The sequence below is a fragment of the Rhyacophila brunnea genome, unplaced genomic scaffold (genome assembly GCF_057557595.1).
Source record: "Rhyacophila brunnea isolate RB1 unplaced genomic scaffold, BYU_Rbru_1.0 scaffold_11, whole genome shotgun sequence".
In the NCBI taxonomy this organism is placed as follows: domain Eukaryota; kingdom Metazoa; phylum Arthropoda; class Insecta; order Trichoptera; family Rhyacophilidae; genus Rhyacophila; species Rhyacophila brunnea.
The window spans coordinates 12,305,682-12,332,641 of NW_028232763.1; the positions used below are offsets into that span (position 1 = coordinate 12,305,682).

General features: G+C 30.9%; 1 protein-coding gene across 6 annotated transcripts in view; it reads left to right on the forward strand.

Annotated features, from left to right (window-relative positions):
- LOC147078361 (uncharacterized) overlaps window positions 1-6,229 on the forward strand; it is a 693,462-nt gene extending 687,233 nt beyond the window's left edge. For all 6 annotated transcript variants that reach the window (XM_085958890.1, XM_085958907.1, XM_085958920.1 and 3 more), the window contains 2 exons: window positions 1,297-1,452; window positions 2,252-6,229. In XM_085958890.1, the coding sequence (XP_085815016.1) occupies window positions 1,297-1,452; window positions 2,252-2,350 (255 nt within the window). In that variant the 3' untranslated portion in view covers window positions 2,351-6,229. The remainder of the gene's footprint in view (window positions 1-1,296; window positions 1,453-2,251) is intronic.
- The last annotated feature ends 20,731 nt before the right edge of the window (window positions 6,230-26,960 follow it).

Sequence of the window (26,960 nt, forward strand, 5' to 3'; positions counted from 1 at the left end):
ATTTGACACAAAATTAATTAAATGCGTAAGTAAATTTACACACCATGTTATTCAAGTATAGAGACACCTTTTAAAAATAAATTTCCATCATAATTAATTGTCATAATACATCTGTGGTGAGGGATGGTGGTACGCTATTAAGATCTAACATAAAAAGTGCACACTTAACTTTGTCAGTCGTTGTCAAATTGCAGATGGTGCTGGTTAGTTATTAAAAATCAATTTAACCCTGCCCTACCAAACCGTAAAAGTTAAGGTATGCTATATGCAATCCGACAACATAGTGCACACTTTTTCAGTCATACTTATTTGTTTTCGTTGAATTATATTATTACAGATGGTGTTGGTTATTTTTTTTAAATTCATTAAGCTCTGCCTATATAAAACCATAATAGATACTATCTATTATGACTTGGTTTACACAGAGTTTCATTGAATTTAATAATTAACCAACTCTGTTTGCAATTTTTAGTCTCAGTTCAATGAAAACAAATACGTATGACTGACAAGCTTTAGTGTGCACTATTTTTGTCAGATTCTAAAAGCTTACCTCAACCCTTTACCAGTGTAATACATTAATTTTATATGTAAAGAAGTACAATGAATGCCCCTGAATACATACCAAATTTCATATAAAAACATAGAAGTTCCCATATAAGATTGTTCAAAACTTATATGGGAACTTTTGGACAATCTCTTATGGTAGTGATCTTATGGGTCGATGACATTGAGCTACTTTACAAGCTGCTTGTTGGCGAATTTAAAAGCGGGCGTGTCAGCTAGTGCGATTGTGACACACAAAACTTTCCACTCGCTCAGAAGCCACAAGCTAGCGACTATTTTGACAGGATGTAGTTCATTTTTTACTGGGCGGTCGCCACTATCGCTCTACTGTGCAGTTGTTTACAATCTGTTTTTTAGCTTGTTCGATGATGACACTGGGCGAGTTTACAGGCTGATTGTAAATTCGCCAACATGCAACTTGTAAAGTAGCTCAATGTCATCGTGGCTCGAGACTTCTTTTTTCTTTTGCATAAGTACTGAACCGTCTGTTTAATGTTCAAATAAGACATGTTTTTAAATATGGAATAAGTTATTACTGATTATTTGAACACACATCATTATTTGAATATCTGAATTATCATGATATTGTCTATGCATTCTGATAATGTTAAATCTCTCTCAATAACCAACAAAAAATAATACCTTTTACACAATAACAAAATGCTTTATATACTTAATTAATATGGTTTTGATTATAATTCTTAAATAATAATTGTTTGTCGCTTTCGATAGATACTTACCGTTGAACTAAATAGAGGATGGAACAGCAGACTTGGCTTTAGCGTGCAGTGTCACCCGGATTCTGGCCAAAGCTTCATATCCGCCATTTACGGAGACAGCGTTGCTGCCAAAGATGGAAGACTGAGACAAGGCGATATTATCTTACAGGTTTAAACATTTTACACACTGACTCTAAAAAGCCGGAATTTATAAATAGGTACTGAGGATAGTAAATCTATGACACACAATATCTCACTTACTGACACCGACCATTTTTGTGTGATACGCACTAAAGTTTAACACAATTAAATCAGGATATATGACTGGCGTTGGAGTGTGCTGAATTTCAAAATTTCAATTTAGTGTCATGTGGAAATTCTGCAACTTTTTTAACACGTAGAAACCATTTTTCGAACCATGGATGAGTGCGATGAACTTGCATTTTATTCTAAATGTCATGTTGTGAACGTCCTGAATTAATAATTTGTTATGTACTGAACGTGTCCTTTTTTAAATAAATAAATAAGGTTTCCAGACGGTAAAGTTTGAAATAAGGAACATTTTGGTATAACTAACTCAATATGTCATTTTTTAGAATTAGCGTCTTCTGCCAGAACAGTGACGATATATTATAATACTATTTATACAGCTACATATTTATTTTTTGATTCACTTCGAAATTAGATCAACGTTTCATAAATTATTACAAAGTTTTACTTATCTATGACATTTATCAGTGAGACTTGGCATAGTAAAGACAACGGACATCAAACTAAATCAATTATTTTCACACATTTGATTACAACTGAAATTGTAAAATTACAAAAACATGGCTTAAAACTCTATGCTTATACTCATAAAACAGTGGGTAATAACTTTAAATTTTGTATGTATACTAACTAACAACTATTAGGTTTATTTTGTTCTTAATTAAATAAATCCATTCTTGGCTCTTTTTATTTTCCAGGTGAACGATGAAAACATAACCTCAATGACAACTCCCCAAGTGATAGACTTACTTCGCATCTTAAGAGGATCAATCTGCATTACGATTCTGAGACAGTAGCGAAAAATAAAACGCCCGTAAAGCTGTGATCTCATCTTCGGTTATTTTGCAGCAAATATTTTGGAAGTTAACGAAAACTTGCTGTTAAAATAACATCAGATATAATATTTCTACTAACCATACCAAATGTGGACGAACAAAATAAATATTAATTAAATACGGTGTACCTACTCTTTTCAAAATGTAGCTATCGGACACTGAGATATAATATGCAGTGTTTAGTGGTTTATAAGTACATTTATAATACACAATATGCAATCCTTAGAAAATTTGTGATATATAATAAATATATGTATTGTCTATTTTATAGTCATTACTAGTTATTTTAATTATTGATTCAGACATTAGTAATAAAATATTACACTGTGTAAACTTTTATTTATATAATAATATATTGTATGCCTTGCTGTTGACCTCAATATCAAATATTATATATATTTCATATTTTAATTCCGTAATAACGTCAGTAGGCTACTCAGATTTAAGTATTACATATATATATATTTCTAATTCATCTCTTATAACAACAGATCTAGCAAAATATTTTTACTTTGAGATAAATGTTTTACAGTATACTCTCAAAAATTAACTCATGTACCCACGGGAGGCACTTCTAAAAGAGGAGGTCAACTGATGGTTCAACTTTCCAAATGGACTTTAATTTACTCAATCTAAGACAAACAATTTACACATGTTATTAAATACAAAACGTGTGTAACAGGCAGTTTTTCATCCACTTCGACATATTTATCTAATTTAACACAATTTTATTAAAAATTACACATGAATTTTAAAAAACATTTTACTTATTATACAACAATGATTAATCATAGATTGCACAGTGAGATTAAGATTATATCGATAATATTTTAATGTTACTGCACGACGATAAAAAAGGAAAAGGGAGATAAGTCTAAAATAACTATTTTCAGGAGAACTAAACAAAGATTGATTTTTAGACAACGTTGTATAGGAATTTCTGTTTCTTTGTGAAATTTAGTAGTTCAGAAGTATTAATTCGACTCGTGCTTTTTCTCATTTATGCATATATATACATTCAGCATTTTTAAGACTTATTGCCCTTTTCCTTTCACAGGCAAATATATTGATTGAAAAAACTTTGAGTGAAACTCAAGCGACAAGAAATGGGGATGTAATTCATCAATAAAATTTGTTAATTTTATAAATACAAATTTACCTTTTAAACCATACTTTGCAATACGTTTTCTGTCTTTAAAAAATATTTTGGTGCTTTATAATAATATATGACGTCTTGATTAATCTCACTGTGTACTAATTAATTATTATCAAAGAGTTTGTTATACTTTTAAGTAGATTCATTAAATAAATTTTACATGTAATAGGCAATGCTTACTTAATTTACTTCATTGTTATTAATTGGTTGAAAGCCATTATAAACACAAATAAATATAAATTTGATATGTAGTATGTACTAAGTTAATTCCCAAGTTTTATTTAATAACAAACCAAACTTGTTTCCTATAAATAGACATTCTCAACTATTCAAAACTTACTTTGTTGTTGAAATAAGTTCCTACTAACAGTAACCATATTACATACATAATTATTAATATTTAGAATTGGAAAAGTTACTTAACAGAAAATAAATAATACTTGTAACAAATTAAATTGAGTCTTAAAATGACTCTACATACCTATATATTAAAATAATTAATAATGATTAGTCATAAATAATGAATTTTGCCATCCTTTGTTATGCAATTTGTGAAACTTTTCATTTGTTACATCTTTGTGAGAAAAGAAAAGGGAGATATGTCTAAAATCGTTACTCTTCACGAGAACCAAAAGTGGTGTGTGTAAGTACGTAATTTTCTATACTTATTTGTGAAAATTGGCATTGATCTGTCATCTTTATGCAATATGCCAAATTAACAGCATTTCTGACTTATCTCTCTTTTACTTTCATTATTATAACGTAAAACATTATTACCTGCTGATTAATTTAATTTTACTAATAATTCTGAATACCTTAATAGGCACTTTCTAAATTTCAATATACAATATTTAAAAAAAAAAATCATGTATGTACATACATCCTAGCTGTATACTTGAACAATTCGATTACCTCCCTAATGCTTTTGTACATCAATTGACATTTTTACGAATTTGATTGTATCTTGTAATTGTGTTTGAAGTTTTGTCATTTCTTTAATATATTAAAGCAATTAGCATGATGGCGTTAAATTTAAAACATTCTAAAAGGATTGTAGGTTAAAATTCTCACTGCGCGGAGCGTAATAGGTGTTATAGACATCTAGTGATGAAAGTAAGAGATATGCCCTTAAATAATTTTCTGAAAAATTACCTTTGACATGACATAACAAGACTAAATAATAATACAAAGACGTTTTGTCTGTGTTATTACGTGATAGTACTGTGGCGGTACCTGGTAGGCCGTCAATTTTTTTCCCTGCACTAATGACACATGACATCAATTATTAAAACTCTTATTTCACCCGTAATTACATGGTGTTGTCTTTCAACAACAAACTGTATTATTCTTTCTATTTGTTGGTGTGAATCAAATTTATTTAAAAAGTTTACATAGTATGCTGACCAAATAGTTACAGTGCTTATTCACAGGTGTCACTGTTAATTTAAACATTAAATTTGATTAATCAGACAGTAGTTAGGTTAATCAAATGATTGCCATTATGTATTTAAGGGTTAAATCCCAGTATGCTGATCATTTTCGTAATCTCACATCATCAGTTTTTCAAATTGTTGTTAAATACACGTTGATTAATAAAAATACTTACCTACTTTTAATTGTAATTATGTAGGTAGTAAATCTTATTTAATTACATGTCTTGTAATTGGGTCACAAAATCTTGCTAGCATCTATTACAGTCCGTTTCCTTTTAACTCCTTTGAAGGTTTAACCATAAATGTACCATTTTCTAAGTAACGTTCAATAGTTCATGCGGATAACAAGAAGGAAGCCAAGCAACAAAAACTGAAACCTATAACAAAGGCTACCTATGTAAACAGTATTGGCTATAGCGACAATAGATATTGTACTTATTGCGGATGGGAATAAATTATATCTGCTTACCTTACTCTTATTGTGGTAGCACGTTATATTGTTGATGAATATTTTTTTAATTTATTGATCTGTCACTTGGTCTATAAAAGCAAAACAAAAGGTAGTCAAATTAACAATAAATTCTTTAAGTCTATGAGAGATATTGTTGCCAGAATGAAAATTGGTCTACTGACAATTTATTTACAATACCTCTTTATTAATACTGTTTAAAAACTTGTTAGTCCTCTGTTGTGAACTTAAATAGTTATTATTGAGGTTAGGTTTTTGACCGACTTGGTTTTACAAGTTGGTGCATTTGTTGTATTATATTAGAAGGCTTCAAAACTATTTTGTGTTGTACCCAATGTAATATTAAATTAGATAATAAAATTTTATTTAAAAACCGTGTCTTGCTTCTTTTTTACGAAGGCTAGATTAAACCTTCAAATGTATAAATATTACTGAATTTGTTATTTCATTTCCACGTAAAACCGGTTTACGGTATAATATTTAGTGGAACTCAATGGATGAATGGAATTGATATGTAGCAGGTATTGAAATATAATCCAGAAAACTGTGTTCCTTGCAGTTTATCTGTGATAAATAATTGTAAATATGTATAGATTAGTTTTAATCAAATTATGATACAAAATATTTATGATAATCTAGATTAAAATACTTCATACATTCTTACAACGCAGTACTTATAAAAAAGTGACATGTAAATATTTTATGACACCTAACTGAACGCATTTACTTATACTATTTTCATTGTAAGAGTTATTTTCAAATCATTCAAAAAAAATGTAATTAACACAAAATATATATAAATTCTAATTCATCACGAATATAATTTATTTATCTACTTTTTAACACTAATATAACTACAATTTAATTACGTGTAAAACATTCAGAATATACTAATATCGTAAAAGTTATATGATTGGCGGCCTTAACTGTATAAAATAGCAAAGCACACATTTTTAGACAGAATTTCTATTAAATAAAACTGCATCAGATTTTTAAACAATAAAAAGCTAGTAATAAACTGTGGCTATTTTAAAATTTATTATTATAAAAATAGTACGTTTTTTTAATGATTTATAGAGTAGAATAAAACGCTTGCATGGATCAATGCAAATTATTTACTGCACTTGCGAATATTTCTCAGCGTCATTGTGACGTTCGTATTACCTTATGGACAAGTGCTGCCATGCGAATTTCGTAAGTTTTATAACGATGGCAAAAATTAATAGAAATGTATCATAATTATCATATTTTTAAATACCATTTAGAAGGAAATATTTTTCATTGTCCATGATTCTGACAGTTCGTGACAATTCGAATTTTACTGTCGCCAAAAATCACTGTTTCAGTCAAGAGAACATTAAAAATATTGAAATTTAGTTTCTTTGCAATCATCTCTTGAATATTTATATATTACATATGACCCACTTTTACACCCAACTCTTATTTTGGCAGTCAACATACACACATAAAAATTAATTTTTAGTTCAAAATATGCAGTTTACCTCTTTTGACGAAATCTCCCTTATACTCTTAAGGCCGCCTACCATAGAATAAATTATTGTTTATCATTGTAAAACCAACTAACCGCATCTATATAATTATATATGTTTGAATGTACATATTTTATTTATTTTATGCTCAACGTTATATTAAATCCAATATGACCGCCGAAAAGATGTGGGATCTCTTTAGCTGGAAATAATATCACTATGTATTCGCTAAATGATTACCCATACAATCAATTCTATGATGCCCTCACACTCTAACACTATTAATAGGAACATTCCATGTTTTTCTAAAAGAAATATCCCATTTTATCAGTTTCATGAAAATAGTTTAGAAATTAAGTCTTAATAATTCAGAAATTAAAATTGTCATCTGAAATTAATGAAAGTCATAAATATATTCAAGAAATTTGTAAATACTCTATTATAACATAGTTAAAATTAAATACCTATAACAATGTAAAGCAATAATTTGTAGATAAAGTTAGTGTAAAAAATAATTAATTAAATCAAAATTATTGATAATAAGTTTTTATGATAGAGTATTATTATCATTTCTAATAAAACATTATCTCTGGTCAGAAATTATTGTGCTATAGAATTAAACTACTTAATAATGATTACCATATTATTATTTCATTATATTAACGTTACCGATCAAAAATGATTTTGTATATTTATTCTTTTAATAATTATTACATCCAACTTTAGGTGGTCTGAAATTACGAATAATTGCCATCGAATAAATTTATTCTTAACATTTTTTCCTCTCATTTTTTTAAAACACCTTTTCATAATAATTTCACATAGCATTCATTCAGCACATAAAATTTAAGCATATTGTGTTCTTAGCAATGTTTAGATATAGTCCCAACATATACTTTTAATCTTTCTATCAATCCATCAATATATTAAATAAGCTTCATTGATAGATTGATGTGAAGATTTCATATTGATTTTGTAATCAAGACTATTGAATGAATACATTGTCTGTCTGGCAGTATGTGTACTATCAATATATCATTAATCCATCGTTACAATCAAAACAATCAAACCTATTACTGAATTGATTCATATAAACTTATATTGATGCAAATATTTGGGTAGTTTTGCATATTGAAAATTTAAAAAATCTTATAGGTAAAAGGAACATGTCTGTTTTCGAAATTAATACTGATCATACAATTCAATATCTGTGGTAAATGTGATGTTTGTATGTCGACATTGTGGATTTCACTGCCAGCTAAATTTTATAACATGAATACCTACCTGGCCTGCTGTTTTTGAAATAAAATAAATCACACAAAAAATATGAAATACGCATAAAACGATGCAAAATTATGAAACTTTACTTATTTGACACGTTTCTTTATTTCTTTATCAACATTTTCTCACTAAAATAATAAATATTGTTTTCAAAATATACATCAACTACTACTAACTTTGCTACGACGTCGAGAAAATCTCACGAGTTAATTCACTTATGACCTAACGGCACATAAAAATGTTGGCAAATAAACTCATTCTTGGCACTTAAAAGGTTGTTTTTTTTTATTCATTTTTTCAAATAAAAAATGTAAGTACTTAATTATGCCTTTTTTATAAGCAAGTATAAAATTGGACAAAATTTACATTTAATTGTATAATTTTAAATAATCAGTGTCTATAAACTGTTGATTTTTATAAATTTTTACGTCTGCTTTTAGAGGGTTTTAAAAACTTTATATATTGTGTGAAATTGCACATAGATTTATCTATGTATTTTTTATTAGTTTTTGGAAATGGCAACCTCTATAACAATTCTATCTATGTTTGAAAAATGAATTCTAAACAAGCCTGATAATTATTGCATTTGTTTTTAAAGATAACAGTTGAAACAGGAAATGACTAAAGAACACAATATAGTAATCTTCCAAAATGATAAAGTTATCCTTGCATAAATAATATTATCTTTATTCCAGAACTATTGACATTTCTCAAGATGTCTCTAAAACATGCCTCTAGAAGTAAGTGAGAGATTAACACAGAAAATCAACCACTTGAAATTACCTACCCAATCAGTTTTTTAGATAGTTCCTAAAGCCTACAATATAATACAATTAATTTACTGCCACCCTTAGTCATTAGTCGTTACCTTCTTCTTTGAGAACACCATGAACCTCCGGAATATAGAATGCTCGCTTCTCAGTATACAGATTGTTTGTTTTATTCCTACAGAGCCAAATTCACATAATTATTGTTGTTTTTCTTCTTCTTCTTTGGCCATATCCGCCCCTTAATTGGGGCATATAGACACCACGCGGCGCCTCCAAGAATCCCTGTCGCTCACCAGTCTTCTTGCTTCGTTCCAGGTCAAACCAGCATCCCGTAGCTCCGCCGTGTACACTCTGTAGATAGTATTTAGCGGCCTTCCAGGACGTCGGAATTCGGTCGGCTTGAAGAACAGCCAGGTCCAACGTTGCCTCTTCACTTTCAGCGTGATGAGAGGCTGCTTGGTGCGTTCTCTTATCTCCTCGTTGCTCCTAAAGTCATACCATCGCACACCCAGTATTCGTCGCAAACATCTGTTTTCGAAACTCAGTATACGGTTGCCCTGAGCCTTCGTAAGGTGCCATGATTCGCTACCGTAAAGCAGCACCGTCAGAATGCAAGCATCGAATAGGCGGCATTTGGTTTTGACCGAGTACAATCGTGAGTCCCAGACATTCCGCATCGAGTTGAATGTTGCTCCAGCCATTCCCATTCGGATAGCGAGCTCTTTCTGCAAAATGCCATCTCCCTTGATGTGTACCCCCAGGTACTTGAAGCTGTCGACGCTCTCGATGCTTTGTCCGTCGCTAATCAGAGGGAAATCTGGGTCAGGACAGGTGCTATTATACAAGACGTTGGTTTTCTTCAGGTTGATTTTCAAACCAACGCGAGAGGAGTTGTTATACAACCTGTCGATTGTCTTTTGAATGCCCTCGATTGAGTTGTTGAATAGGACAGCGTCATCGGCGTATTCCAGGTCGCATATCTTCACCGTGGGGGTAACAGGTATGCCTCGGTCCGGTGGTATTGACTTCCATAGTATGAAGTCCAAGAGAATTGAGATTGTTGTTTTTACACTATCGTTACTCCATTTTTAACGCTAGGTGAAATTTATTAGTTGTGAGTTAATTGAAATTGATGATTGAATAAAAATATAATAATTACGCATTGTCGGTATATGTGGTAGGGTATCAAAAGTATAAACCGATTATTAAAATATGACAATGCCTAGTGAAGATATATCAAAACTACATATTTTTCCTATAACTGAAATATATTTTGACTCTAAATTATTGCAATGGATCCAAAATATAGCAATGCTTACTGAAAAGAAAGTAAAGCTACACACGCTTGTAATAACTTGCAGCAAGTTAGAAATGGGTCAACAATGTGTCGTCGCTGTATTTTAAATACCTTCCTTGTTTGTGGTTTAAATATTCTGAGATAATCGAAAAAAAACTGTTTTAAAAAATAATCGTAAATGATACAAATGTTTTAACATCTTTTGTAGATCCTAATTACAAATTAAAATTGGATAATCATATTTTTTTATAATATATTTATTATTAAATGGTAAAATCGTAGCTTTTTCCATGTCTTTATCACGTAGGATTAATTCTATATGCACTATATGCATTGAATACGTTGAATCATGTGTAACCATGCCGTCTTCACATAAGATTATTTTAATACTGATCTATCGCAGTGGACGCTCACATAGGATTAATACGGTGCATGATTTTGGATGCTCTCACACAGTATTAATTTAGTATGGATTTTATTTGATGATTTAATTTTTTATTTTGATCTTTCCACAAGTGATATAATACAATATATGGTAGAGAAAAAAAATGCGCATCACGTGGTATCAATAACCCATTTTCGTCAAAATCACCACATAGGAGGTGTTTAATTTACAGTGACGGTGTTAATTTGGTTCTCTTACATCAGTCAGTATTAATGTTGATAACAACGCTTGTTCCTAATTTATATGAGGACCCATGACATCGATCTGGTTTGTCGAATGTATAGTTATCTTTTTATCATTATTTATGTAATCATTTTCATCATCAGATTGGGCTGCACCACTGCTATCGTAACCTTAACTTAGCTCCTTTCAAAGCTTTATGCTGTCACATGCTTTTAAAACATTTCATTGTAAACATTTAATCATTCTATGTGCGAAAGGAAAAGGGAGATATGTCTAAAATCACTACTTTTCAAAAGATTCAAAAAAAAGATTGAGTGTATAATATTAGAAAACTCTATGGGAGCTCTTATGTTTCTGTTTAGAATGTAGTAATTTAGAGGCATTAATTGATATTCAACACCCACGATGGCCGAGCGGCTTAAACGTCGGCATATAACGTGGGTCCCAGGTTCGAATCCTGGGCCTGGCAAATATGCATATTGTTTTTCAATTTAATAGGTTGAGCAAGTGGCCAACATTAATTCTCTTAAAAACAAAAATCTGTTAATACAAACCTCCACCCTGCAGATATTATGATATTATAAGGATCGGACATGGTATAAAGAAAGAAAACAGAAGATTGGTATTTACATGTGTACATATATATTTCAGTTAATTTGGCATATTGACTTATCACCCTTTTCTCTGAGCACAAGCAATTTACCTTTTAATTCATAAATTCTACTAGCAAGATGGAAGAATTCATTTTAATAGTTTTGAAACAAAACTTTGATTAATTATACATTTTATGTAGAATTAACCAAAATTTTCTTTTTAAACCTTAAAGTCATATGTGTTTCGTTTCATTATATTTCAATATGAATTAGAATTAAAGAATAAATATCTATATTATGTAACAGAGTGATAAACCATAATATTATTTATATTCTGCTGTTGTGAGAGCAGCTTTAGTCATTTATTTTATAAAATGAATTAATGTCATGCCTTTTTAATACTATAAATATTAATTCTTTATTAAATCTGTATAGTTATGTATCTACTTCCATGTTAGTAAAATGTAAAGTTAGTCGAAATCGAAAGATCTTGTATAAAAGTTAATTTTCCTCATTAGGTATCGTAAAGTTACAATGATATTATTTTTGACAAGATAATTATAATAAATATTACCATGTATTTTTAAAACAATTAACTCAAACAAAATATATTCTAAATTAATGTGTCGTTAACAAATTACAAGCTTAGTATATAATCTTTAAGTATCTCAATGAAAACTAATTCAACGTGTAATATTTACTATTCGATCCACGATAGCTATATTGTACTGAAATATTTAGAAATCTTAATAAATTCATGTAAATATAATATTATAATAATATGAGAAATGTATTTAGCGAAATCAATAAATAATAATTTAGATATCTTTCAAAAGATTTATTTCTCAGTTTATCTAATCGAAACTAAAGTATATTTTTTATTGAGAATTATTGATTTCTTTCTGTATATTATTATTTTTATTATAATGCAAAAAATTACATAATTTTACAGAATTGGATAGGTGGAAATTAGGTTTGTAATGTAATGTACCTATCTATACAAAGAAATCAGTCGAGCAACATTTTATGTATGAAGCGTTTTAGTGTTTTGTTTGATCGTTGTAATAAATAATATAAATGTTATGTTCATGGGAATTTTATTTCATTTATTTTTACTAACCTTGTATTTATTTCACTTGGGCTTTTGTACAAGGCAGACTATAGCCAGGCCAAGGCACTGAATTGCGTATTACGATGGTAGTTCTATTATTGTTCGATTATTTTTGAATGCAGTAAGGTAACGGCCCATCCACATATTATGACATCACACTATTTTGGGTATTTTGTAACCCCCCTCATCAACATATAACATTTAACCCACCTGTCTATATTATGCTATATTTTTGGGGAGGGCCCCCCTAAATGTTAAAAAATAGAAAAAATGTTTTTTTTTGTATTTATCCTTAAATCCCTGATGTGTTTTCTGATCCTTTTATATTTTTTGTTTACTTTGTGACGTCACATTTTTTCTAACCACCACTCCCCTCCTAGAGTGTGACGTCCTATATGGACGGCTCCTAACCTATTTGCAGTAAATAAATATTTTCGATTTTATAGTGTTTACCACTATTTCAATAAACAATCGATCATTTTTTACAAAAGAATACCATATCGCACTCGAAGTAGGTGTGAGCAATAATTAGCACTACGATCGAAATTTACAGTTGCGTGTCACGGCCTGACTATAGTGGACCTCGGCTTCATTGTATAGTATACTAATCATATTTTTTGCCCCATTACTGAGGATGGTGATCACTGAAATTACAGGTGTTACCATTGTCAATAATCTCCTTCCGTTTACCGCGATTCTTTGCTGATCTTGTTAGTTCAGTTGATTTGTTGATGCTGACACTACATTTGGAAAGCGCACACCCTTGAGAACACTTTTTTTCGTCGCAACCAGTGATCACCCCCCTTTTCAGACAGCTTAGATCTCTTCCAACAACTAGGACATCATTGAGTCTATTCTATACACAAGGCGGCTATCGACTGCTAAAGTTATAAATATTATCACTTTATCATATTTATGTATTGAGGTATTATATTGTTACAATAAGTTAGTCGTCTAAACTGCCAAAACTATCTATCTCGCTCTAAAAGTTACACAGTCTAGAGAGGGGCTGTTAAACATACTATTTTTTGACAGTTTAAACGGTTAACTTATTCATTATTGTAAAAATTAACCGCCTCAATATATTATACATATGAGAAACTACTGTCGAAAGCCGCTTTGTGTATAGAATAGCTTAGCATATCATCAAAAGAATAAGAATTGGTATTGTATCGTATCGGAAGAAAAGTATCAAAACTTTTTAATATTACAAAAAATCCATTATTTTGTTATTACCTAAACAAAAATCATGATACATGTATTACTAAATTAGGTAGACATGGAGTATAATATGACTATTTAACAAAATTTGAGGCTTAAAACATTAATTTGGTACAAAACATTTTGAAAATGGCGTTTGTCTAATCATCAAATATCTAATAATAACGCTGTCATTATTATCAGATAGGTATTTGATATGTATGACTTGATACTTAGACCTTGTCCAGATGGCACGGGTCTCACCGCGCTTTACTCGCGAGGACCAAAAATGTGCTGCACCACCGCCATCTTTAGATTAATAAAGGCTGAGCATAACTTTTTGCACAAGCAACGAGTGGTCCACTGCCATACTATTTATTGATAACGTACTTGCAAGCAGAGTTTGGTATTCTATAATGACTGAATAGTATAAATAAGTTACTTATTAGTTATTGTCGTTTAAAATCGACTTGTCACATTGACAAACGTCTTAGTGTATTATTATACACAGAATAAGTTTACTTACTTTGATCGTCACTTTCAATTATTAATAACACATAACCACTAAATCAGATGAACTCCAAGGTCTCCAAGATACGTTAAAATAAACTGAAAGATATCTGAAACTAAGAATACTCGAGACAAGTGAACATGACAGACGCGTCAGCATGAGCACTCTATATAGACAATGACAGGTCATCCATAGACAACGGAAGGGACGAAAAGTAGGACCAGTCGTGTAATGTATCGGCTTCCTTCTTCAGTGGGCAATGGCTGCACCCATATAACGCGTTTAATTTGGCAGTGACAAAAGGTGACATAATTCATTTTAGAATGACTATAAAAATGTCCGCTGTCGAGATTCTAGCAAGTGTTTGCAATTGTCGCACGACAGACGTCATGCTGGGAGTGCATGTGAACGGCTCAATGAGGACATGTACCTGGAATGCACACGAGTCAAATCGCGCCATCTGGATAAAGCCTTGCGTACACCTACAAGAAGTTTATATAAATATGTACGATATGATTGTATTTCTAATTTACTTACCTACCTATTTGTACGACAACATTATTTAGGCGACAACAGGAAGTCGCCCGTGTCGCGTATAGAATATTTCTCAGTGTTGTCATTTTTTGAGAAAACAAATCCCGCGAAATTAGGTTTTTAATTTATATCAATTCTATTCTCAGTAAGTAATTAATTTATAAGTCTAATTATTGTTCGATAAGTATCAATAGAAAAATTATTTCAAATAATTTCACCTCATTACTATTATATTAGGTTAATTAATACAGCGTAATTATTGAATTTGGAAGGAAATCTATCATTGTACCCACATTCACTGATAATATTGCTGCAGGTATTTATGAATTAAATAATTAGGAGAACACAAATTATGATTAAATAAGTAGAAGTGAAAGATATAACATATTTAATATTATATTAATGGCCTAATCACATTTTTTTTATAATTTACAAATGACGTCTTTTATATTGTATTTTTAGTAAAATTGTTGCAGAAACACATACTACTGTGAAAATAATTTTCTATAAATTAAATTATATCCACCTAACATTATAAACTTTAAAACAATATGTTCCTACTTATCGGTTTAAAAATACAAGGACAACTAATTAACTAACCGTAAATACAAATAAGATTCAAATAATTTATAACATCATTTATGTAAGGTCATCAACACAACTTTTAAAAGTACATTTCCAAGGACACGACATTAAAAATTGATTAAACCAATCATCATGTGAGGTATTCTACACCAGACATATTCGCTTCAACATCACTCGATCGATACTAATTCACTTTCACTACTGCTATCAAAATCGACACTAAAAACTAAACTTTGGTCACTCATAGTCTCACAACATCTATCTTTTACCATATAATCCTCTTCCAAATGTATTGTGTGTTCACATTGATTTTTCCAATCCTCCGGTGTTATCGTTCCAAAAGCATCTTCTGTTAATCCTCTGCATGTCAGCTGCTCGGCAATCAACATTATTACTTGAAATTCTTCTTTACACAAGTGACCACATAGATTCTATTGGGTTAAGATCACAGTGGTATGGTGGTAGTCAAACTACTGTTGAGCCTTTTTCTTTGATCAGCTCGTCGAATAAATACTTTGGTGGTGGTTTATTTCTATCAAGTATTTCTTTCAATTTAGTTTTAACCATATTTTCTTCGAATATAATATTATTTTCTTTCAGCCATTCTTTCATTTTTCAAGCCAACGCTTTTTTTATTGGTTGTTTATCCAGTACAAATCTTGCAATCGATTTTTAACTAACTTCCCGACTAGCTAGACATTTGAAACTTTTAGAATATATATCAGAACACGATGCCAATGCATTCTTTTAATACGTTTAGCCATCTTTAAGCAGAATTGAATTCATTTTCAGTTAATTCTGTTTTGTATGGAAAGTTATTTCAGAAAAATCCGTAAAAAGTAAAAGACTATTATTGGTTGCTAAGGGGGTGGTCCTACCAACTAAATTATTAATATGTACGTGAGTTACTATGGAAATCAAAATGAAATGTCAAAATCACATTTCAGGTATTCTATATTTATTCAGTATTTCTATCAAGTACTTACAATTTTTTTGATCGTTTAAGCTATTCAAGTTTATATGATTCAACAGAAAATTTAAAAACGTAAGTATATAAAAAGTTTTTTTTATCTTGTAATTATTTTATTATAATTTAATTCTATTATTAATACAATAAAACTCAATATCCAACCTATACACAATACATAAAAAACAATGTTCAAATCTCCCATACTAAGATTCTGTTGTCTAATTTTTGGTTCATTATTTTTGTAGTACAAAAGGGTGTAGTTGAATTTTATATCTTTGTACCACTTATTCAACAACCCTGCACTTAAAATGTGTTGAATTTTTCTATGGGCTGTATAATAGAAAGGTGAGTTTTTCCGGAAAATGTATGAAAAGTAGTTTGGCCCTGGGCACTCGTGAATCTTGAATAATGTCCTTGTTTCGTCATTGTAGAAACTGCAAACAAAAATAAAAATTAATGTAAGTACTTAATGTATACAGGCATGCATACAGAATCGTGGTTTTGGGGGGTCCATTTGGAAAAAATATCCATAATAAAATTATTGATTTCTAAGTTGGGGGCGAATTAACAATATTTAGCGGGTGCTAGGTGGCTTGGTATACATAGCGTTTAATTGAATTTTAAAAACTAATAAACACTGCAATTTGTAGTCAGTTAAAATAAATAAATACGTATGACTGATAAAGTTTGGTGTGTACTAGAGGTGAGTTGGAAATACTGTTACCAGTTTGAGCACTCAAGTTTCGAATGAAACTACCCATACTCAGTATGTGTGGCCCAATAAACTTATTCCAAAAAACTTGTGATGATATCATCGCGAGTCGCTGTTCTGTGCACTCGCCAGTTGGTAGAATTTCAACACTATTGACATTAAATGCGCGCGAACGAGATATCACTTGAATATAGGTATATTCTAATTTATTAGTCTATTGCGTTCGAATGTACGAATAATAGGTCATAAATTTTGTGTCGCAGCAAAGTGGTGAGATGACGCACAGGTTAGGCATGCTTTAATTATAACTGCTCAAATCATGTCTAAAATTAAAAAAAATCACTGTTATTCATTTTTGTTAACAAGAATATTGTAACCCAACAGAAAAACAACTCATAAATTTAAAATCTGTTTAAAATTTTATAATAAATGGGACTTTTCGACAAGCAGAGCTCAGCGTATTTTTAGCGATTCTATTGAGCCGATACACAGTCAGAGTTCCCTGAGCCGATACGTATTTCAAATACTAATATGGAGTTCGTTTTAGTGTCAGTTGAGTATGAAACTTTTGTCGCATACGCACGCCAAACGCTCTATATAGTATTCCAAATACTAGTAAGTTTTTGGAACAAGTTTCTATACTAAGTATTTTTTTATACTGGTAGTAAGTATACTTGTCTTCAAAATCGACCAGTTTTCCTATCTCTAGTGTGTACTATTTATGTCGTATCTTAATAGCTTACATTCACCATTGGTAATCACTATTTTGAATAGTGAGAAATACAGCAAAGACGAGAATTAACCCATGCATTTACCGGTATGACGGCAGGTTGATATCGTAATTAATGATTACCACTACACTTCATTCAGGTGTAGAAATGTGGCATTCTGATTGTTTATCTAAAATACATCATTTGGAATACATTTAAGAACCACACTTGATAGGAAAATATGTCTACCTAATGAGACTTGAACCCAGGGCTCGAAATAGACCGGAACGCACCGGAGCGCCGTTCCTGTTCGTGAAATTCTAAAAGATACCGTTCCGGCTCGTGGCTTCTTTGAAAATTGCGTTCCGTTTCATATTATTGAGATAATATTGCATGTAGGTATGTAGTTTTTAAAGTTGTAAAAACTGATTTGTGGGAAAATAATTCGCCTGCGGCGCTGACATCACATGATTATTATTTATTAATGATAAGTCCTACAAGATCTATAATATAATATGGGCTGTTCGGACTTCACATGTGTTTACAAAAAGGGCTAAAGGGGCTACAGGTCCAGGACCTTGAATTAGTAGGTCTCCGGAACCTGAAAAATAGTTTGAAATTACAATACACAAATGTACGAGCTTCTAGAATTTTGAAGATAAGAGCCTAATTCTAAGAAAATTGACGAAAAATAAGTGATTTTGCAAAAATGAGTAGGTACTCATTTTAAAAAAAAATACATTTTAATGTTGTATGGGGGGGGGGTAATGTGTATTAGCGCAGAGCCCCTTCAAGTATAAATGAAACCCTGATTATTAGGCATATCGCCCTTATGATATCCGAAAAATATTAAACATAATTTGATATTTTTGAATGATTATTCAGCGCTCCGGTTCGTAAGATTTTCTATTTCGAGCACTGCTTGAACCCACAACTATCACAATATATACGCTGTACTTAAGCAATTAATTTGGTAGCTAACCATTTAATTGTTAATCATGACAAAATTTCCTAACAATATGCAACTGAGGTGTTATTTCAAATTCCTCTAAACCTAAACGATCTGCGCATCTATTATATACACAAGACTCCGATATCGAGGGTAGTTTTTCGTAGGTTTGTATCGAAGTATTATAATTGTTACATAAGTTAGCCGTCGAAACTGCCTATCTCGCTCTAAAATTTAGCACACCCAAGAGAGGTGCTGCTAAAACTTATCACTTATTGTAATTGTTACAATACGTGGTAATACTTCGATACAAAACTACCCTCGATAGCGGCCGATAGCAGTCTTGTGTATAGAATAGATACGCTGATAGCGAGACATTTTTATTATTACAACGTTTTCATTAGGTCGTATTCTTGTTTGTCCGGTGCTTGTTTATTCATTACAAATCTTGCAATCGATTTTTAACTAACTTCCCGACTAGCTAGATATTTTTTGAAACTTTTATAATATGTATATCAGAACACGACGTCAATGCATTCTTTTAATACTTTTAGCCATCTTTAAGTAGAAATGAATTCATTTTCAGTTAGTTCTATTTTGTATGAAAAGTTATTTCGGAAGAAATCCGTAAAAAGTAAAACACTATTATTGGTTGCTAGGGGTCTGGGGTCCTAGCAACTAAATTATTAATATATACGTGCGTTACTATGGAAATCAATATGACATTTCAGTAGGTATTCTATGTTTATTCAGTATTTCTATCAAGTACAATTTTTTTTGATCGTTTAAGCTAGTCAAGTCAAGTTTATATGATTCAACAGAAAATTTAAAAACGTTGTAAGTATATAAAAAGTTTTTTTTATCTTGTAATTATTTTTATACGTGTGTGTTTCTAATGTGTTCAAAAATTATGTTTTGCCAATAAAGATAATTTATTTTAATACCAACCTGTTTCTGTTGAATTTTATTTCGTTGAAAATCGAATATCTCTTATCAAAAGAATCCAAGTTTAGTAAATTCACTCCATATTTTGCACAATCCTCTTCCGAAAAATTGCTCTTAAAACCACCAAGCTCTAAAAATGTTGATTTACAGCTGACAAATTCTTTATCCGTTCCTTCATAGAACATCATTGATGATTTTGTATTTTTATTAGATGATCTCGTTGTGTATAATGCCACTAATGTTCCCTAAAAATTAAATAACCATTAATAACTTCAGGTATATAAGTAGATATATATTATTCCTATGTATGTATATGTCAAAATTTTCTTCTTCGGCCATTTCTGGTCATTTATTCTCATCAATAAGATGTTTGCCAAAATCTTTTACGGAACCCTGAGCAGCGTAATGCCTCAGTTATTGTCATCTAAGAGGGTCACCCTTTTTGTGAAGTGTGTTAAATTTCACTGGTCACCTCAGTAGGAAACTAATTTGATAAAATATGTTTGGAAAATAATAGTATTTTAATAAACTATTTATTTTATTCAATGAATAATTCACAAGATTTTGAGAATGTAACATTCCATACATTGAACATCTTGAAACTCAAGTATTTTTTTAAAATATGATTTTTTCTAGTGGGTATTATACCCACTAGAAATATATCTGAGGTATTGTCTCGTTATATGTTTGCAATTTTTAATTTTTTCGTTAAAAAAATCACATTGTTGACAAAAGTGTCAGGGGTGATTGTGCCGCAGATGCCGTGTCATGAGCTTTTATATTATGTTTTTCACGAAAACAGTTTATTCCATGTAGACAATTATAATAAATACCTTTTTCTGTTGGCGCATAGGCTTTTCTATTCAATAATTGTTAATATAAAATTTGAAATTTTCATACATTTTGATGATACTAATTTTGATGAAACTAAGATGATATTAGGTAATATTAGGTTGGGGTAGGTTAGATTTGGTCTAAAAAGATAGTTATAAAATCTGATGACATCAATCTGCGGCACATTTACCGTGTCAGGATCAAAAATCCGTGTGACGTCATTTATGGACGACCTCTAAATATTTTATATATTATTTTTCTTACCTGAAATGAACTTATAATCACCAGACTCCAGATTAATAAGCTACCAATCAACCATTTCTGTGTATTACTCAGTGAAAACAATCGGAGAAATTGTCCTGTAAATATTCTCAAGATCGTATTAATAACACGATTCCATGACATGCGAACACCGTCATCAGATAAATTAAATTCGTTTTCCATGTCATGAAAAATTTTAATCAAAATCATGGCTAAAACTGTCATGGAAATTAAACACAGCCATACTTTGAAACTTTCAAACCATTTCAAATAAAATGGTTCTATTTTTGAAATTAATTGTATTAGGCATATATTGTTTTTATACATGGGCATTGTTATATCAATATTTGAACTTTCTGTGTTCACAGTATTATAATCTGTTGTATTATATAACATAAATGAAATGTCAATATCTTTATCAATTATATTATTATTTTTATGCGTCTCTTTTGTAGAAATATAGTTATAATTGGCAGTAAAATTTGTAATTTCTTCCAATATGTCAGCCATAGTTTTTCCAATACCAAAATACCGTTCAATTTTATTATATTTTTCTATCAACGGTAACCATCTTTGGTCTAATATTCCTATTTTAAAAAGAGCGCCTTTGAAATTAAAAACATCTCTCAATGCAATTGTATCAATATTGTTATTAAATAATGGAAAAATTTCAAGTTTTCCATACGTTCCGTTGTGTTCCATAAACGGATTATATTTGACATAGTGTTTAAAAATTCCACTTTTTTTGTTTTGACAATAACGAAAAAATATCACGTTATGTTTGTTAAACATATTTTCATAATATTCATCGTAATTTTTGTGAAATTCTTCATTATCATTACAGTCATTGTTTATAGCAATAATTACGGCTAATGAACCTAAAGTAGACGATATATCGTAAAATTTTTCATTCTGAATATCATCTTCTTGTATTAGAATTATATTTACGCTGTATTTTGACGTCTGAATGAAGCTCTTCCCATTCACTATAGTTGACACGTAAAACGGACATTTGTTGTTCAATAATGTTGTTATTAGATACACGATCCTCTCCTGCGATTGCGTGAAACACTTATCATTGCATTTTACGAACAAAATAATGTTGAAACTATCCCACCGATTCAAAAGGCTGAGTAAATATTTCTTAACGTGATATGTCCCAGATGGGTTATGAAAGGATTCAAAGTGATTAAAAAAATCGCACGGTTGTAAAATATATGCAAATGTTATAATTATCAATGAGACTTTAATAAATTTCATATTACATTTTCAGTTATTTTGTATTATGACACTGAAATTCATTTCCATTAGGTTTCTGCAATCAAAAACATTAGGTACATGTGCATTATTAATATATAACATAATATAAATTCCTGTCGCGAATGAAAAATGCGGATTTTAAAAATACTATTTTCGTTAATTTAGGGATGACGACAAATGATAATTTTATTCAAGGCATAACTTAAAAAAATACACTTTACACATTCGACACATGGGTCCAGATAATAATAATAGCAGCGTTGTTAATTTACTATTTTTATTGAAAAAATCGCATCTGGCGTATGGTGTTAAATCTGATGTTTTCCGACAACTCAATCAGCTTAAAACTTTAGAAAAATATACTTCGATATTTTATTATTATACGATCTATGATAAAAAATATTCCTAATAATTCAGGCAAAAAACATTCATGATCACGGCCCCCACAAGGGGGGGCTGACAGGGCTCTAGCCTGTAGGGCCCAGTCTCAGGAGGGGCCCGGCGAGGCGAGTCGACCAGATAAGTGAGATAAACACACATCATAAATTTGCTTTAATAGTAAAAAAAGTAGCCTGCGGCGCTATTTTCCTTAAATAATGTAAATATTAAAATTTATGGGGTTGAACAATACAATTTTTAATTGTGTATCAATACCCGAGAACTCCATAAGTAATTCAAGTGAATATATTGAAATGTATAACAAAACATTAATTTTACCGCGTACACCATTTGGAAAACGCTACTGTAGAGCGTCACACTACCGTTATCTTTAGCGATAGGTAGGGGGGCCCGTCAAAGATCCTAGCCTGGGGGCCCGCTTCAGAATGTGGGGGCCATGCTCATGATACGTAAGTTATGTCAGAATGAGAGGATGTACTCTATTATTATTATTTACTTCGCTGCTGCACACAACAATAATTGAATACGTGTATTAATTAAGGCGCTAAGTACCAAAATAATAAAAACTGACATTTTTATAGAAAAATGTTCTACACACCAACGCCAATAACTTCAACTATAGTCTAAGTGCCTCAAGCAAGTCAAAAAAATACAGCAAAATAATTAAACCTGTCGACGTTGTAAGTCCGTTGGCGTGTTTTATTTATAATGGTGTAAGTAGCACTACAGTGGTCAACGGCATTCAATATAAAATAGCTGACGATGGTGTGTTGACACTTGCGAGTTTTTAATACCTAAAATTATAGAAGCTGCCGTGATTGCTTCACACTGTAAAACTACATTTTTCAAAAGGTCTGCTTCATGAAATTTTACTGCAATGACTCGGTATTTTGTAACTACAGGCAATACTACTTTTTGGTACTTAGAGCCTTATTTAATACACGTATTCAATTGAGTAATTACTGTAAGTACCTAGTTACTTTTTTATTCCACGAATAATTCACAAGATTTATGAATGCAACATTCTAATTATTGAACATACATAATTTTGAAAACACTTCTGAGAAAATATAATATTATAACCAATAAAAAAAAATCTTTTTGAAAAAAGTAAGAAATCGAACCTGCATCTCTCGGGTATCGCGCCCCGCACATAGACCACTATGCTAAAGCTGCCATACTAATTACGACCTATTGGCTCTTATAATACTCTCTGAAGTGCTTTCCAAATTGAGTTGCGATTGGTTATTGGTTTTTGTATTTTTAAATCAAAGTAGGTATTACTTTAATTACTACCCGACGTCACGGATCACTCCTAAGATATTTTACTGTTGTAGCTTACTTGAACTTGCTAATAATTTTTAATTAATTACTTTTTTTATTCAACGAATAATTCACAAGATTTATGAATGCAACATTCTAATTATTGAAAATACATACTTTTGAAAACATAACCAATAGAAAAAATCTTTCTAATTAGCAAGTTCAATTATCTATGATTATTAAAAAAAGCTTTAACGACAATTTAATGAATAATTATTTATTTATGGATGGGGGTTAATTTATTAATTTTATGCTTTTAATTTCTTTAGACTATCACAATGTCAAGAGTGGGTAGTAGTATTTTTTTCTAAATATTGTTTTCACTATCTCTAACGAATGAGATTATCTTGTTTACAGGGATGTTATTACAATATAATATTATTGGTAGGTAAGATAGTATGCACAAAAATATAAACATCCGTTTTAGTAAAATTAACAGCTGAGGTTAAATTTTTACAGGAAATTTCAAAGATAAACACTTATGCCAAACGTTGTTGTTCTCGCGAAGATATCATGCGATAAATAACAACAAAACACTATCAATTGTGTTGCAGCTTAACGCAGCTATGCTCAACTAGTAACACGCGTACTACGTAAAGTAAAATCCTTCGAGATTCACTTTTAACAATACGGTCAACGCCATTTTCTGATTCTTATTATTTTAATTACACCACGGCTTTTAACTCAACCATCATCCAGTCGATTCTGTATGCACATTCTCTTGTCATTGACGATCTGCAGCAGCTTCACTTCTCACAACATCTTCCCAAGGCGTCCTTGGACTTCCGGTTGGCTTCCTCTTTTCAAGGTTTCTAAAAATTACTATTTTCGAAATCCATGCGCTGGATATCGCCGATCCAGTTCTGCTTTAGTAGTTTTAAGTATTTTTAATCGAAGGACAATATTATAATAACAAGTATTAACATGGTATACACTCCAAACAATATATATAATCTTTTCTATCAATATATAGAATTTATATTCCTCTGATATTAAACACTATATGAAAAATATGTTTCCACCACGCGTGTAAATAATCTAAATGGCCATCAACTTGCACTATGGTAGTATTTAGGTGGGTAGGTACATGTTTTACGTTAACTTTACTGATAATCAGTGATGTGACTCTAATTTGTCAACAACCGGATCGAAATATAATTAAACCCGAGTAAACAGTAGATCTTACATTCTTATTTTATTTGTGGATTGGTTATATTTAAAATATATTATAAAAGTATGTAAAAAAAGTAGGTAAGTATCATGTAAGAATATTATTTAATATTAATTGTTTAACTAATAACTTTTAAAGAATCATATCAATCAGTAGCGAAGGGTGGAGGTAGGCTGTTAAGATTCGCCATAAATAGTGCACATTAAACTTTGTTAGTCATACGTATTTGTTTTTATTGAGTTAAGACTATAATTTACAGATTTGATTGGTTTGTTTTTAGAAATCAATTAAACCCTGCCTAAACCAAACCACAATCGTTTTGGTATATTTTGGGTGATACGACAAAATTGTGCACACCTTTTCATTAATACCTATCTGATTTTGTTGTATTTAGAATACATATTACACATATTTTTTTAAATTCATTAAGCCCTGCCTAAGCCAAACCATAAAAGATAAAAAATATTACTCTATCTATAAAATATTCAAAGTTATGTGTGATTTAAGTGCATACTTATAGATACTTTATAGATAGACGAGTATTTTTTGACTATTATTTATTATGACTTGGTTTTCGCAGGGTTTAATTGTATTTTAAAAACTAACCAACACCATCTGTAGATTGTAGTCTTATTTAAATGAAAACAATTACGTATGACTGTCAAAGGTTAGTGTGCACTATTTATGGCGGATCATAACAGCTTACCTCCACCCTTCGCCCACTGCATATCATAGATATATTTCATTAGTTATATTTCATAACTCCATTAAGTACCAATAGGTACGTTACCATTGTTCCCAGAAAGGACGATTTTACACCTCTTGTGTGTAGTATTTGTATTGTTTATAATTACTAATGATATATTATTAGGTTTTGATGATTTATATACCCTTATCGAGTGTATTATTAGTGATAACTGATAAGGTAGTGGTTTTTTTACAAACTCTTCAACTATTCATAATTCGTGTGTTCCTTATATTTTTTTATTGTGATCCTTGACTTAGGTAATAGATAGCCAACCAACCAGACCAACTTAATTGTATTGATTTGTTATATAAGTTAGAGTTAATTATTGTATTCGTCGTCAGTGTGTATTTGCCTTTAGTTGAGTGTACACTGTACACAGTGCCTGAAGATGCCGAAAGGCGAAACCTGGGTCGCAAAAAACGACGCAATTAGAATAATACAAAACTTAAATCCATTAGAATTTCAATATATTATTGTTCTAATAACTGGTTCGCTCGAGCCGGCTGAATATCATTACTCCGAACATTATACCTTTAATCGATTCATATTACCTTTATTAAAAATGAATGCATTTCATTATGCATTCAATGCAATCAACACTTGCACGAAAGCATTTTACATACTATCTAAACTTCATATTATAATTTATTCACTGCATATTATGAATACGTAGGTAGCTAACAGTTTCTGACAATTTTATTTTATTTTATTTACATTTTGTTAATGGCTTTTTTGTAGTCTTTTCACTATGCCCAGCATACACCTTTTCATGCCATGCTTAACTACTATTTATAAAGCAGAAATCCCAAAGGACGCGGTGAAACGAGGCGTCGAATTTACAGTGGCTTATGTCGCAAAAAAGGATACACCCACCGTTTTTTATAGCGAAGTTGTGAATAATCGATTGTCAAAGATTTCATAATGTTTGAACCAATAACAAAGATAAACATAGGCAATTGGGGTGAGGGGTGCTCGCCGTTCAACAGAACTTATAGTAGCTGAGAACTGAGTCGCCCATGCGCCTCTTCCACCCCGGGCTCTGTAGTATTGTATAGCATTGTATTTTAGTTGAGTGGTCGCACCATCGATCTTCTACCTTCTGTGGGGTTCGCACTTACGTTTCTCGATATCTATACACATTTGTTGAATACTTTAGGCAAGATGGCAGGTAATTTCCGAAGGCACCAGCCTGGCAGCTAAAAGCGCTCCAGTCTAGCTTTAACATTCGAAC